General features: G+C 48.4%; 4 protein-coding genes across 4 annotated transcripts; 1 reads left to right on the top strand and 3 right to left on the bottom strand.

Moving 5' to 3' along the window:
• Positions 1-1382: 1382 nt before the first annotated feature.
• Positions 1383-3184, bottom strand: DFJ58DRAFT_816491 (uncharacterized protein; the record flags this gene model as incomplete). The annotated part of the gene is made up of 6 exons (XM_041391752.1): positions 1383-1492; positions 1548-1832; positions 1887-2228; positions 2281-2851; positions 2899-2962; positions 3020-3184. 5 exons carry the CDS (start codon positions 3182-3184, stop codon positions 1760-1762), a joined length of 1215 nt encoding a protein of 404 aa, XP_041237495.1. The 3' UTR covers positions 1383-1492; positions 1548-1759.
• A 2081-nt stretch (positions 3185-5265) lies between these two features.
• DFJ58DRAFT_734491 (acid protease) lies at positions 5266-6898 on the top strand (the record flags this gene model as incomplete). Its single annotated transcript, XM_041386490.1, has 5 exons — positions 5266-5764; positions 5819-5916; positions 5968-6439; positions 6491-6764; positions 6814-6898. 5 exons carry the CDS (start codon positions 5266-5268, stop codon positions 6896-6898), a joined length of 1428 nt encoding a protein of 475 aa, XP_041237494.1.
• A 339-nt stretch (positions 6899-7237) lies between these two features.
• On the bottom strand, positions 7238-7802 carry DFJ58DRAFT_669085 (uncharacterized protein; the record flags this gene model as incomplete). Its single annotated transcript, XM_041382758.1, has 2 exons — positions 7238-7495; positions 7713-7802. Coding segments are annotated over 2 exons (348 nt in total), but the record flags the coding sequence as incomplete, so codon positions are not given.
• Positions 7686-8601, bottom strand: DFJ58DRAFT_749553 (uncharacterized protein). The gene is made up of 2 exons (XM_041387666.1): positions 7934-8601; positions 7686-7881 (listed from the first exon to the last, which is right to left on the bottom strand). The coding sequence occupies exon 1, from the start codon at positions 8456-8458 to the stop codon at positions 8057-8059; it is 402 nt and encodes a 133-aa protein (XP_041237492.1). The 5' UTR covers positions 8459-8601; the 3' UTR covers positions 7686-7881; positions 7934-8056.
• Positions 8602-12390: the final 3789 nt, after the last annotated feature.

Below are 12390 nucleotides of genomic sequence, written 5' to 3'. Positions count from 1 at the left end.
GACTGGTAGTCATCGAAAAAGAGGTATGTCAACCAGTTGTCGAGGCGTCGTCTATACCAATTGACGTACTCCTGTGGGATTCCCGCTTTCCTGAGGTTGTGCATGAGCTTGTTTACCACCACGCTCGGAAAGGCCGCTTTGACATCCAAGAATAGCAGTGAAACGTGGTTATTTTGCGAGGCCCATGAGTCGGTGATAAACTTGGTAAGGAGGTGAAGCGAGTCCGTTGTTGAGCGTCCTGGTCGGCCACCAAAGTGCGTGGCGGGGAGGAGGTTGTTCTGTTCGGCGATGTATGTCAGATCGTCTGCAACGCATGATGATAAGATTTTAGCCATTGTGTCCAAAAGCGTAATCGGACGGTATGCCTTAGGGACGCTATAATCTGGTTTGCCTGGCTTTCTGAGAACTATCGTAGATGAGCATTTCCAGTCTTTCGGGTAGACTTCTAGCGTGAATGTCGCCCTAAATATTGGTCCCATGAAGGGTACTGGCTGGTCTGCGCAGCGCATGAATACGACATTGCATATGCCGTTTAGACCTGGGGCCTTGAAGGGGGAGAGCTTTTTGATGGCTCGGTGAATCTGTGGATCTGTGATCAGCTCGAATTCACAAACAGGAGGGGGATACTTGAAGTCGGGGTCTACGTGATCATTTTCTAGCGGGGGTCGGAAAAACACGTCATATAGTAGCTCGCTCTTGCGAGCGTTGTCCTGTGTGGTGCCGTTCTGTCCATTCACTCTGGGATCTTGAAGCGTTTTGATTCTAGTGTGTATTTGGTCAGCGGGGGCACTTGCTACGTACTTGTGAAGGGTCCAGGTTCCTGTGAGGGTGAGTCCTTCCAGCCATTCCTTCCAGTGTTCTTCCTTTGTGTTCTTGATGCTTTCCAAGAAGCAATTGCGGGCCATTCTATATTCTTCGTGTATCGGGTCGTTCCTTCTAGCTGTTAAGTGTTTAGCTTTTCTTCCTAGCTTGTTTACGTCCTTGCGTTGAATGTCTAGCTCTTTAGACCACCACTCTCTCGAGTCTCAATCTCTCTAGTTAGTCTCATTTTCTTCTCTCGAGTTTCCGGCTATTAGCGTCTACTCAATGCTTTTGTATTCTGCGACTCTGTCTATAATAAAATGTGACCGAGTCCCCCGAGCATGGAGTTGGGGGACTCCGCTTGCCCTAAATCATGAGACCTCCATCTAAGCGTAGATTGATTCAGCTGGGTTTGAATTTTTCTTGTATCATGTGACTTATCACACAGTGCCCTCAGATATCGCCCCTCCACACTCGAATCGGGGGCTGGGAAGGAGCCTGACTGCAACCTGGCTAAAAAGCTTGCCCGAATAGTTTTATCCCAAACCCTAATGACGGACCAGGCGAACCTCTCACTCGGACAATCGGAAGGGCTTTCTGGGAGTGAGTTGACAGCATAATTCTTGGGTGATCGATTTGCGGCTCTGATACTTGAAATGATTTGAGGACGGCTTCGTGATCAGAAGTTGGACTGCAGTAGGTATCGTCATGATAATGAATGGTGGATAGTTTCATTGGATGCTAACCATTCACTATTCGCTGTCACAATGTCCAATCTTGACTTTGCGGGTGGGTCACTTCGAGTGATGCAACATGGGCTTTGCTTCAACATCTTGTGACTCAAGGTCTTCGTGTCTCCATAATTGTGCGTGGGTATACGCGACATTCCTGTTCGTCCCATATACATTATATCAAAACTCCTAACAATTGCAATCACCAGTCAATCTTCTTATGACTGCTACCCTCGACCCCCGAAGCCCCACCCAATCTGGTTCGCTATCTTGATCGCGACGCCAAGGTCTGACGCAAATCTACCAACACATCATCAGGTCAGGTCCTAACTTATCTCACGAGTATACACTCACGCCCAAACACTCGCCGGGTTCTTTTGGAATTGTCGTCCAACCAGTACGACATCGGCTTGACCTTTGTCAAGCACTTCTTGGGCGACCTTGCCATTGGCGATCGACCCGACACACCCGACGACAAGCTTATCCCCAAGAGCTTGTTTGACTGCCTGTGCGAACGGCGCTTGGTACGCCGGCCCAGATTTCATGATGGCTTTTGGGTGGTTTCCACCGCTAGAGACGTCGAGGAAGTCAACGCCATGCTCGGCAAGAATACCAGCAAGTCTGACGGTATCCTCGACACGCCACGATGGTTCATCTGGAAGCGCTTCTTCTTCGAGCCATTCTGTCGCAGAAATCCTACGAGGCATCATTCAGATCAAGCAAGAACATCTTATGGACTCAAAGATACCTCAGGAAGAGTGGCATGTCTTCAGGAATAACGTTACGGATAGCATCCACGACCTCGAGAGTTAAACGAATTCGATTCTCAAAGCTTCCGCCGTACTCGTCTGTGCGTGTGTTGCTGATGGGGCTCAAGAAGGAGAACAGCAGATAGCCGTGTGCGTGGTGAATTTCAACGACGTCAATGCCAGCTTTCAACGCTCTCTTCGTAGCTTCTACAAATGCGACGACGATCGCCTTGATCTGCGCCTTCGATAGTTCCTTAGGCACAGGGAAGGTGTCCTTGTAAGGGACCGTGGAAGGCCCCCATACATTGTCTGGCCATCCGCCCATGCTCTCAGTCGCTGCAAGACCCGTATTTAACCACGGCACAACGGTGGACGCTTTCCGGCCAGCGTGGCCAAGCTGAATGCCAATCTTTTGGTTTTGTGAATGGGCAAACTCGACTATCTTGCGGAGGGGCTCGATTTGGCTGTCTTTCCAGAGTCCTGAGTCTTCAGAAGTGACGCGACCCTCTGCGACAACCGCTGTGGCTTCGATCATAGAAAGACCAGGACCACGCGTGAAGATGCCGCCCACTGAATGCCGTGAGTACTTCTATCATGCCTGAGATTCATCAACTTACGGTGCGCCATATGCCAGGATGTGAGATGACCGTCGTCTGCAGAATATTGAGCCATTGGAGATAGCTACACGAGATTGGGATGGGACATCAGGGGACCTCATCGATCGATACGATGACTCACGAAGATACGGTTGTGAAATGTCGTCCCTCTAATCTTAATGGGCTGGAACAACTTTGGTACACGAGTTCCATCGGGCTGGGGGTCAAATGCTGTGCCTGCAGCGGGGACCTGCGCAGGGGTAAAGTATGGGATGGCGTGTGCGGGCTTGTTTGCTGGAGGCTGCATGTTGACGGGTAAATAGTCAAGTGTGCGAGGAACATATCTTCCATGCTATATGCACCAACTGGCGCCCACCCGACGAGCTTGTGTCTCAAGATGTCGCAATCACACCGGATCATTCAGCGCAATTCTTAGTGAGACGCAGCAGCGATAAGCATAATGCTGCTGATGATAGCAGAACTTCGGGAATAATATGCATATAAATAGATGATGAAGTGGTTGCTACGAATACAAAAAGAACTAGTCCTTACCAGGTAAACTTGGGAGGTGAAAATAGGAATAAACACTGCATACCATACACATCACTCCCATCCTTCGACTATGTTCCTTTCGACCAGTTAGGAGGCAAGCGGAGACCATGGACACCGGGTAAATGACACTCCACAAAGGAGTTCAAGAAGTAAAAAATTGTAAGAACCAGCCCAAGAGTAGTCTGAATCGAGTTTCCCAATCCACGAAGGATATGCGAGCCACGAAGTGAACTCAAGGACAAACCAGTGCCATTGTGTATATCCCTCATACGCAAAGAGAGCTACAACACGTCGTGTCGTCTCCAGTCATAAGCGGTTATTGATGAAGCTCAGCGGAGACGCTCATAGGTAGAGTAGGCACCGTAGGAGGATACCTCGATTGCAGTCTGCATGTGCACCAGGACCCAGGAGTAGATCCTGAGGGTGATGAAAGAACATCATCTAGTGATTTAGATGGGAAGAATGTATCATGACAAAAGCCCGGGGACCTGAGTATCGCGATTGATTTCTCTATGTCCCTGAGCGCCATTGACGGGCGCACGCGCGATAGGACTGCTACAGGATGGACACAAGTTTGCCCAATCCCCGCAACACTTTCAAAGCTTTCATTCTCGCCCACGTCGGTGAATTTGCTGAAGTGCGTTCTAGATCAAAATGGTGGCCGACGAATCGTGCCGCATCGCGTGACGTGAGTGTACTATCAATATTAACAACCTCGAGGGCATGAGGACGCCAATAGATATTATGGTCAAATTGAGGAGTGGAGTCAGCCTCAAAGTAATGCCCGCGTGCACCGCAACCAAAAGTTGATTGACCGCCACCTGCAGGCCGGTGACTTTGATGAACACTGAGCACAGAGACCTTGTATTCAGTCCGGCCCCCAAAGGAATGGAACATATTAACCACAGCGTGCGCATGATGGTTGTTGTGTTGCAGAGTGTTTGATCTGAGTCTTTCAAGTCGTCGTTGGCATTAATGCTAATCAAACTATAATCATCTAGCCAATTACATAAAATCGTTATCATCTTCGCTGAGTTACAAATGCATTGCTTTTGTTTCACCCTCAATACTACCGTCAGAGAGTACCATGTATTCAGTAGCCTCGGCAGTTCATAATAAACTTTACCCACATGACCGCTATCAACATCAGGATTACCAGCTTGGCTTCTCAAGTTTCAACGGGCTTGATGATGACACTAGGAGTTTCATGAGGTTCTTACGACCAACAAAACTTATTCATAACAGTGCGTTGTCCAGCCTCGTTCAACGTTCAGTATTCAGTACGATTATGAGCAGCGCGTGGGCGGCCTTCGATTACCGCATAAGCAACGTGGCGGTATGAACATCATGATAATCGGGCTTTCGGGACTCTACTGTCGCACATAATGTGCGTACCACGTTAGGTCTCCGAGTCGCAATTCTTGAGATCATCAGGCATGAGTGATCTCGAGATTCGTTCCCAGGGGCGGTGCCGGTCATGTGTGGGTTCTTCATGGTGTGTTTCAGTTGTACTGGTATGGCCAGCTATAACGAGTCTGATTCAGTTGTACTGGTATGGCCAGCTATAACGAGTCTGAAAAAGTATAGCCCTCATGCACATGTCGGAAAGTTTGTCATGTCGTGGTTAGCAGAGGACAAAGTTAGGATCCTCTGCAAGCTCCGTCTGATAGGCGAAACTCTATGTTCTTTGCACCGATTCTGGCCAGAACGTGGTAGGCAACGTACTCGATCATGATGGCGTACCGAAATACCATAATACTCACAGTCCGGTAAATCTTCTGCGCGACTGCTAAGCCTCGTCGAAATGAGACTCTGGACTCTCTGATTTCTATAGCAATGAATCATTTTCTGGTAACGACGGCGTGCAGCAATGTTGTTTTCGGAGACCTCTCATCGATATCTCGTAATCTCCCTGGGATGGGACGGAAATACAGCAAGTCCCGCGTCTTGTATGACTTGAGACTGTGGGTATCGCATGGTTATGTTGGAGGCCAGGACACATATAAAGTCTTTGCACTGACGATTGAAGCCTCACTTCCAGTTGATATCATTCCTCACCCAGTACCTTCAGATGTTCCCTTCCAAGGCTCTCCTTTCTATCGTCCTTATTGCGCTGTGCGCTGTGGACGCATCCCCGCTGCGCCGACCCTTGCCTTCAACGCTAGGATGAACGCCAGGGCTAGTGATGCCAACATCGCTGACGCTGACAGGGCTCGTGCTCAGGCGATGATAAACGCTAGTTTCAGCAAACGTGCTGGCAGCTCCTCGTTCAGCATAGCCAGTGCTGTCATGGCTTACACTGCCCAAGTTGGTGTCGGCAGCCCTGCAACTCAGTGTAAGACTCGCCATCGGGTGACCTCAGATATTTTCGACTAAAGGAATTTCTCAGACACGCTCCTCATTGATACGGGAAGTTCCAACACCTGGGTGGGTGCAAACACCCCATACACACGCACCAATACTAGTGTGGATACTGGTGGCTCTGTCGTATGTCTATTCATGCTCTCTGCTAAAAAGTTGCTCACAACAACCCTTTAGTCCGTCTCTTATGGTCCCGGCAGTTTTTCCGGAGAGGAATACTTGGATACAGTCACTCTCGGTTCTGATTTGGTCATTACCGGACAATCTATTGGTGTCGCAAAGAATGCACAAGGCTTTAATGGCGTCGATGGAATTCTTGGTGTCGGACCGACTGACCTGACGCAGGGCACCGTTTCCAATGTTGGTTTAGTCCCCACTGTCACCGACAACCTCTACAGCAAGGGTGCCATTGGCACCGAGGCACTCGGAGTCTACTTTGCTCCTGGTGGCAGCGCTGGCGAGCTCACCTTTGGTGGCTCCGACAGCTCAAAGACGACGAGCTCAGTGAATTACGTGCCTCTCACAACCACGTCGCCTTCTAGCGAATACTGGGGTATCGATCAATCGATCGCCTACGGTAGCTCCACCATTTTGTCCGCGACTGCTGGTATCGTCGACACTGGGACAACCCTCATTCTCATCGCCACTGGTATGATAAACTACTTATAATGGGCCGCCCCGACTGACTGGAGAATACTAGATGCATTCGACAAGTACCAGTCTGCTACTGGTGCTACGTTGGATAGCAACACTGGTCTTTTGATGATCACCTCTGACCAGTATGCTAACCTGCAAACCCTGAACTTCAACATTGGTGGCACTTCCTACGGCCTCACCCCCAACGGCCAAATCTGGCCCCGCTCCCTTAACACTGACATCGGTGGTAGCAGCGACAACATCTACCTTGTCGTTAATGATATCGGTTCAACTCTGGCAATGGTCTCGACTTCATCAACGGTTACTCATTCCTGTCTGTATTTTACGTGACCTTGATTGGTATAAAGCTAACTACCTGCCGTACAGTCAACGCTTCTACTCTGTTTTCGACGCCACTAACCGCCAAGTCGGCTTCGCAACCACTTCGTCTACCTCTGCGGTCTCCAACTAAAATGATCATGTATCCATCTGACGCTCATACCCAGCGTGAATATTTATATTATATATTCGGAATCTATGGAGGTGTTGGTTGTTTGGGATGATAGGTGTTGCGAGTAGGGTTTGTTGTATCTATGACACGTCATTCGTTGAAATGTGTTCTAATCACTACTTCTCGATGTTTACAAGGCTACTAATAATTGTATTTGAACGAGCAATTCCATCTCGTTCACGTGGAAACTTTTCACTTCTTCAGACTTGCAAAAAATATTGGTAATATGACATGTCGATGTTACTTAATGTGTCTGCAAGTAGCAGGAAAGTCGTATTTGGTCAGTGTATGACTTCGATATCATCTACAGCTTCCATCTTGACCCACATACCATCCTGCCAGGGAGAACCTAGTTAGATGGCTGCAAAGCATGTCAGAGAGACCTGCCTTGGTATAAAATGTCAAGTGGTTTCTCGGCCTGAACCGCTCGATTGCCTGCCGACCATCTTTCTCAGCCCACCACGCAGGTGGATGCATTGCGTGCTCAGGGGCCAGTGTAATCGCGGAAAAAAATTGCAGCAAGCGAATGAGCATATTGGACATTTCGTTGTAGGCAAACTAAAGTACGAAATAGGAACACGGAATTTTTATGTAGACGAAATTCAAGCTTCTTACCATCTGGTCCCCATAGATCAGTTCTCCTGTGCATAATGAATTGATCAAGTAGTCATGCGATGAATCTTAACGATCGAATCAAACACATACAGACTTCCCCTGGGACAAACAGTGGGTATGAGATGGGTGGCGGTAATGAGGAACTCCATGAGCGACGTACTTGTTGCCCAGAGCAGATCCTCGGCCCTGTATTAAATAGAAGGAAAATGAAGGGATTGTGAAGCAGATATTTCTGCACGCGCTCGTCGAGCTATCTATCCGGATCGAACTCCAACGCTAGCTTCCTCCCAAGTTTTGGGGACGTCCATGTGTTGTCATGTGTGGTATCCCTGAAAGCTTGTTGCTCAAGTCTAGCATCTTTGAGGTAGCCTGAGAACGTACCTCGCATGAAAATCAATTGCGAGAATGGTCTGCGTGGAGCTAGGTTGTATTAATGTCTTCGAATATAAATTGGAGATACCTTTATGTGTTGGGACTCCGTGTCAGGATGTCGTCCTCCGAAAATTATGAGTCGGCCCAAGTTCCTTGATCTCGTCCAGCATAAATCGTCCAGGACAGAAAGGTAAAGCACGAACATGAAATGCGTGAAATGGGAACTATACCAAGGTATTTGTTCTCGGACCTCTGGACCATCTTGTCCAGATTTCCAAGCCATTTGCCCTGGACACCAGGAATGAGTCTAGCACCAAGTCGAGTGACCTTTCGTCGCTGCGATATCTCGACATAAGCTGCAAAGCCAGAGACGCTGCACCCAAAACCACCACCGACAAAAGCCATGGAGAGACTCGAAGACCCTGTAGAGGCCATACGTTCCGTAATGATGACGGAAGAAGCGGTCGGAAAAATGACAGAAAGCAAACCCCGAGTGAGGTAGGCCACACCAGGACCAATCCAAGATCGCGACATAGCTTGGAAGTTGCTGGTTGATGACTGAGATGTGGCAGCAGCTCGAAGTACTTAAAGACGACACAAGGAAGTCAGCTAAGATGCCATGTCACAGGTGATAGCTTAGTTGCCAAAACGCCGGGTCTGCAACAAGTATAGTACTGGGCTTTTGTAAGATTCCTATAAGCCAGAGACAGAGCTTACATGGCAAAGCCACCAATGTTCAGCAATAGCAATCCGTGGGAGGTGACTAGCGGCGACATCGACGCCGTCCGCCCAGCGCACGAACGACTTCTTGGTAATTCAACCTATGCCAAGACAATGAATTCGACATGCAAGAGCATCAAGCGAAGCAGACAGTACTGTGCTGCAAACCTTGCGCAAACCGCAGCACGACTGCAGTAATCTGGCATGAAGTTAGACAGGGTGGGGCTTCTGGGTGTCCCGGTCAATATTCTAATCAATAACAGAGTTTACTCCCATACATTTCACAGCCAATATCGAAGCCAAGAACTTAACCTCCTTTCGAGTTCAGGAATTCGAAGTCTCACTCCGGAGAGTCGCAGACATATCCGAGGGCACGGTAACCGAATATTCCAGAATGTCAGTATCTCGACCAGCCCTTCTACATGACATGCACAGACTTGCACGTGCGCATCAATTGCGCTTGCGAGGATACGGCCATTAGGATCGATGAATGGCTCATGACGAGACATATCTGGCATAGGGTCACCGACCCCAAAGGATCACACTGATACCAGAAAAATAGTCTCAGACAGCGGAAATAAAGTGGCAATCTGCTTGCATCCCAGTGACCAGGAGATAATCGATAACAACTCAAGTCATCATGATGCGTTGCTTAGTCGCAATCATGCTTGAATCTGGCAAGTAGCTGCACCATCGAATTCGTAGCTGGGCTTGATTGGCTTGAGGGTGGGCACAATTACGACGTGCATTGTGAATACTGGCCGCCTGTGAGCGCTTGAGCTTCGTCGAGCATGAAGTTGAATTGAAAGCATCGAAGTACTTACTTGATTTCGAGTAGTTGCAGATAGTTGCTGTTTTACAACAAGGTTTGTGTTGTGCAATCAAGTTTCAATCAAATTTTCGTTGACTGATGCAGTATTCAACGTCAATGACAATGAAGAACTTGTTCTTCAGTATGTGTTAAAAGTTAAGTTTTAAACAACCGTCACTGCAGAGCGAGGAATCACAGTAAATTTGTCGTGTGCGAACTTCAAAGCATGCTTACTAAGTACTTACAGTATGCATGCCAGCTGACAAACGCATTTCCAACGACCTGCATCATGCTGCATGCTACCTCCAGTCTCTAGGCCAGGTGCCTCAGCAAGTTATTAATATTGTGCTAATAATTATCACAGGAGACCAAGTGATCAATTCTCCGCGGCAAGGACCACTCGAACGGACATCCACAGACCGGAATCGTTAGCCTGAACTCAATGACACACGATAGCTAAGGTTCCGATCTTGGCCGTCGTTAATATTCGTATCGTTTCAGCTTCGGAATTAACTCTGCCGCATGTTTATTCGGAATTGACGATTCGGACCTTAGTGGGAAGAGGTACTGTGGCAGATAAGTTAGTAACGCTTGGGCCTAACTCGTGCCAACAACTCAAGTTACCCACACTAGCCCATGCTCCAACATCACCCGATCGTCCTTCTTATTACCACTTAGGATGTTAATATCCCCCTGAACAGCGATGAGGCACCCATCACTCAAACGACAAGGTTTGGGGTGCCAGATCGAGGTTCATAGCTCTGAGCTTTCTAAGATGGCGCCACAAGATGTCGAATGAAGTGACAAAAAACTTGCACAGTTGTCAACCAATCCAATAGTTTGTCATGCAGTCCAACTTCAAGCTAAAATGAAATGGTTTCAACGCTACAATTTCGGTCGACAAGTTACCAGTGCAATGATACGGAAACACCTTCTCGCGACTACCCTATCCACTTCATTCCGATGCTGTTGGCTGGAGCAACAGCAGGGACGACATGACTTGCAATGGTGGTGGTGGAAATCCGCGCGAAACTCCTTGACCACAAATTTGCAGCCGTGGAAGTAGCAGCATGCTTCTTTGTCTTGCATCGACTCATTTTTTCAGGAACTACGTGACTGCACCACCTGTCCGTCCTCTAAAGAACAAGAAAGCATCTACGAAGACGCCATTTTTGTGATTATACACATTTACAAAGATCAAAGACTTAAGCGTCGATAAATGGGCCTTCCTCGGGTTCACGCGCTAGTTTCTCGTAACCTGGTCCTTCGCGGGCAGGTCCCAATCCCTCACAGGCCGACCAGTTGTAAGCCGGCCCTCGCATTCAAATACTTTCCTTTGCGGTTAACTTTGCGTCGGGTCTTCATGATGACACCGACACTGACTGGTCGCCCACGTCCTGTCTGGTTTGAAATGGTATCCGATGAATAAGTAGTCGAGCGTTACTTTAGAATTCTAGTATTTTCAGCGTGTTTCTACGAGAAACAGGCAGGTGGCCAAAAAAACATTTGAAGATAGATGTGTGAAGTTGCGAACAATCATGAAGCCTACGTGGGTCGTAAACACAAGGCAAACGACATGCGCTACCCCGAGTCCCGACACAAACTGGCTTCCCACATATAGCATCTTCACGAAAAGAGGCTGGGCCACGCCTCGGCAGATAGAGCTATGAAAAGTCGACGTTTGGTATCTCCCACGCATCCGATTGAGATGCTATGAATGGCCTAGATGTCAACATGGGCATGGGACACGGACTGGAGAGCCTTTCGCTGATGTAGCCTAGGACCCTGCGATACGAGAACCTCTGTTTCCCGATTCCATGGACGTCGATATCATCCCATCGTAGGATTCTGCTTATCTCGGATTTCCCCTCATAAAGAGCGATGAGAGCAGTCCGTAGCGTTGAATGCCCTCGTGTCCGCTATAAAAATAATGGGGAAGACTCTTGGACCGAGCCTCACGACACCATGCTTTCACATTCCGTCCCAGGAACCAGGTTGTACTTCCTTTGCATAATCACTGGTGGCGCAGGACCGGGTTCCGAGCTCATGAGGACTCAGTGCGCCATCGATTCCCGACGTTCGACCGAATAACCACGGTCAGATCCGGATGGACTAGCAGAGCTGGTGTCAGGTACCCTTGTTTTGACGTTGTCAGCACCTGGCAAGTCCCACGAAAACATGAGTCCTCGGAGTCGTGCATCACCCCAAGATACCGTGACAATTCGGAATCACAGTCCGATTCTTCGAGCCCTTCAGAGAGACAACGAACCATCTTCCCAGACTATGCTTATTCGCTGGTTTTTTCCTCCTGCCATATCTCCAAGGATGACCGCGGTGATATGTGCTCATCAGTAAATACCCCGAGTGGCGCATGACAGTGACATGCATGCGCATTTTTTTCCACAATTTTGTTCGTCAATCTTTTGAGCGGTGACCTGTATCATAGTTCCCATATCATAGTATGCTGTTAAGAGGCTGTTGGCTGGCAGGTACAAGATTTGATTGTATCTCTGTTATTTCCATTGTTTCTGTTCCCCTGATTTGATTGTACGCATATGCGCATCTTACCTGATGTGGGCGTTTGATTCGGGGTTAGTTGCTCGCACTGGCAGGGGCGTAACGTTCTCCTCGCACTCACACACACCTTATATCATGACAGGGATTCCCGCATCTGATGTATTGCATCTGACACAAGAATATGTACTAACTTGAACATCCCTGAAATTCAGAAAATCTCGAGAATAGACCATAATATTAGTTTCGGTTTCCTCTACGACCGGAAAGGCGATGCCTCGAGGTCCGAAGGAGCCAGCCAGATTTGACGGTCTCCGGCGGTCTCCCTTGTTGTCACGCACAGCCGTGCATAGCAAAACACGTTGACAGCGTCGCAAGCGTATCCAGATCAAAATTTCAATCATTATTTCTAACAGACCAC

This window comes from Suillus subalutaceus (genome assembly GCF_016647625.1).
Source record: "Suillus subalutaceus strain FC151 chromosome Unknown DFJ58scaffold_178, whole genome shotgun sequence".
NCBI lineage: Eukaryota > Fungi > Basidiomycota > Agaricomycetes > Boletales > Suillaceae > Suillus > Suillus subalutaceus.
Note: the sequence above shows the minus strand (reverse complement) of the source record. Positions and strands in the feature narration are given on the sequence as shown.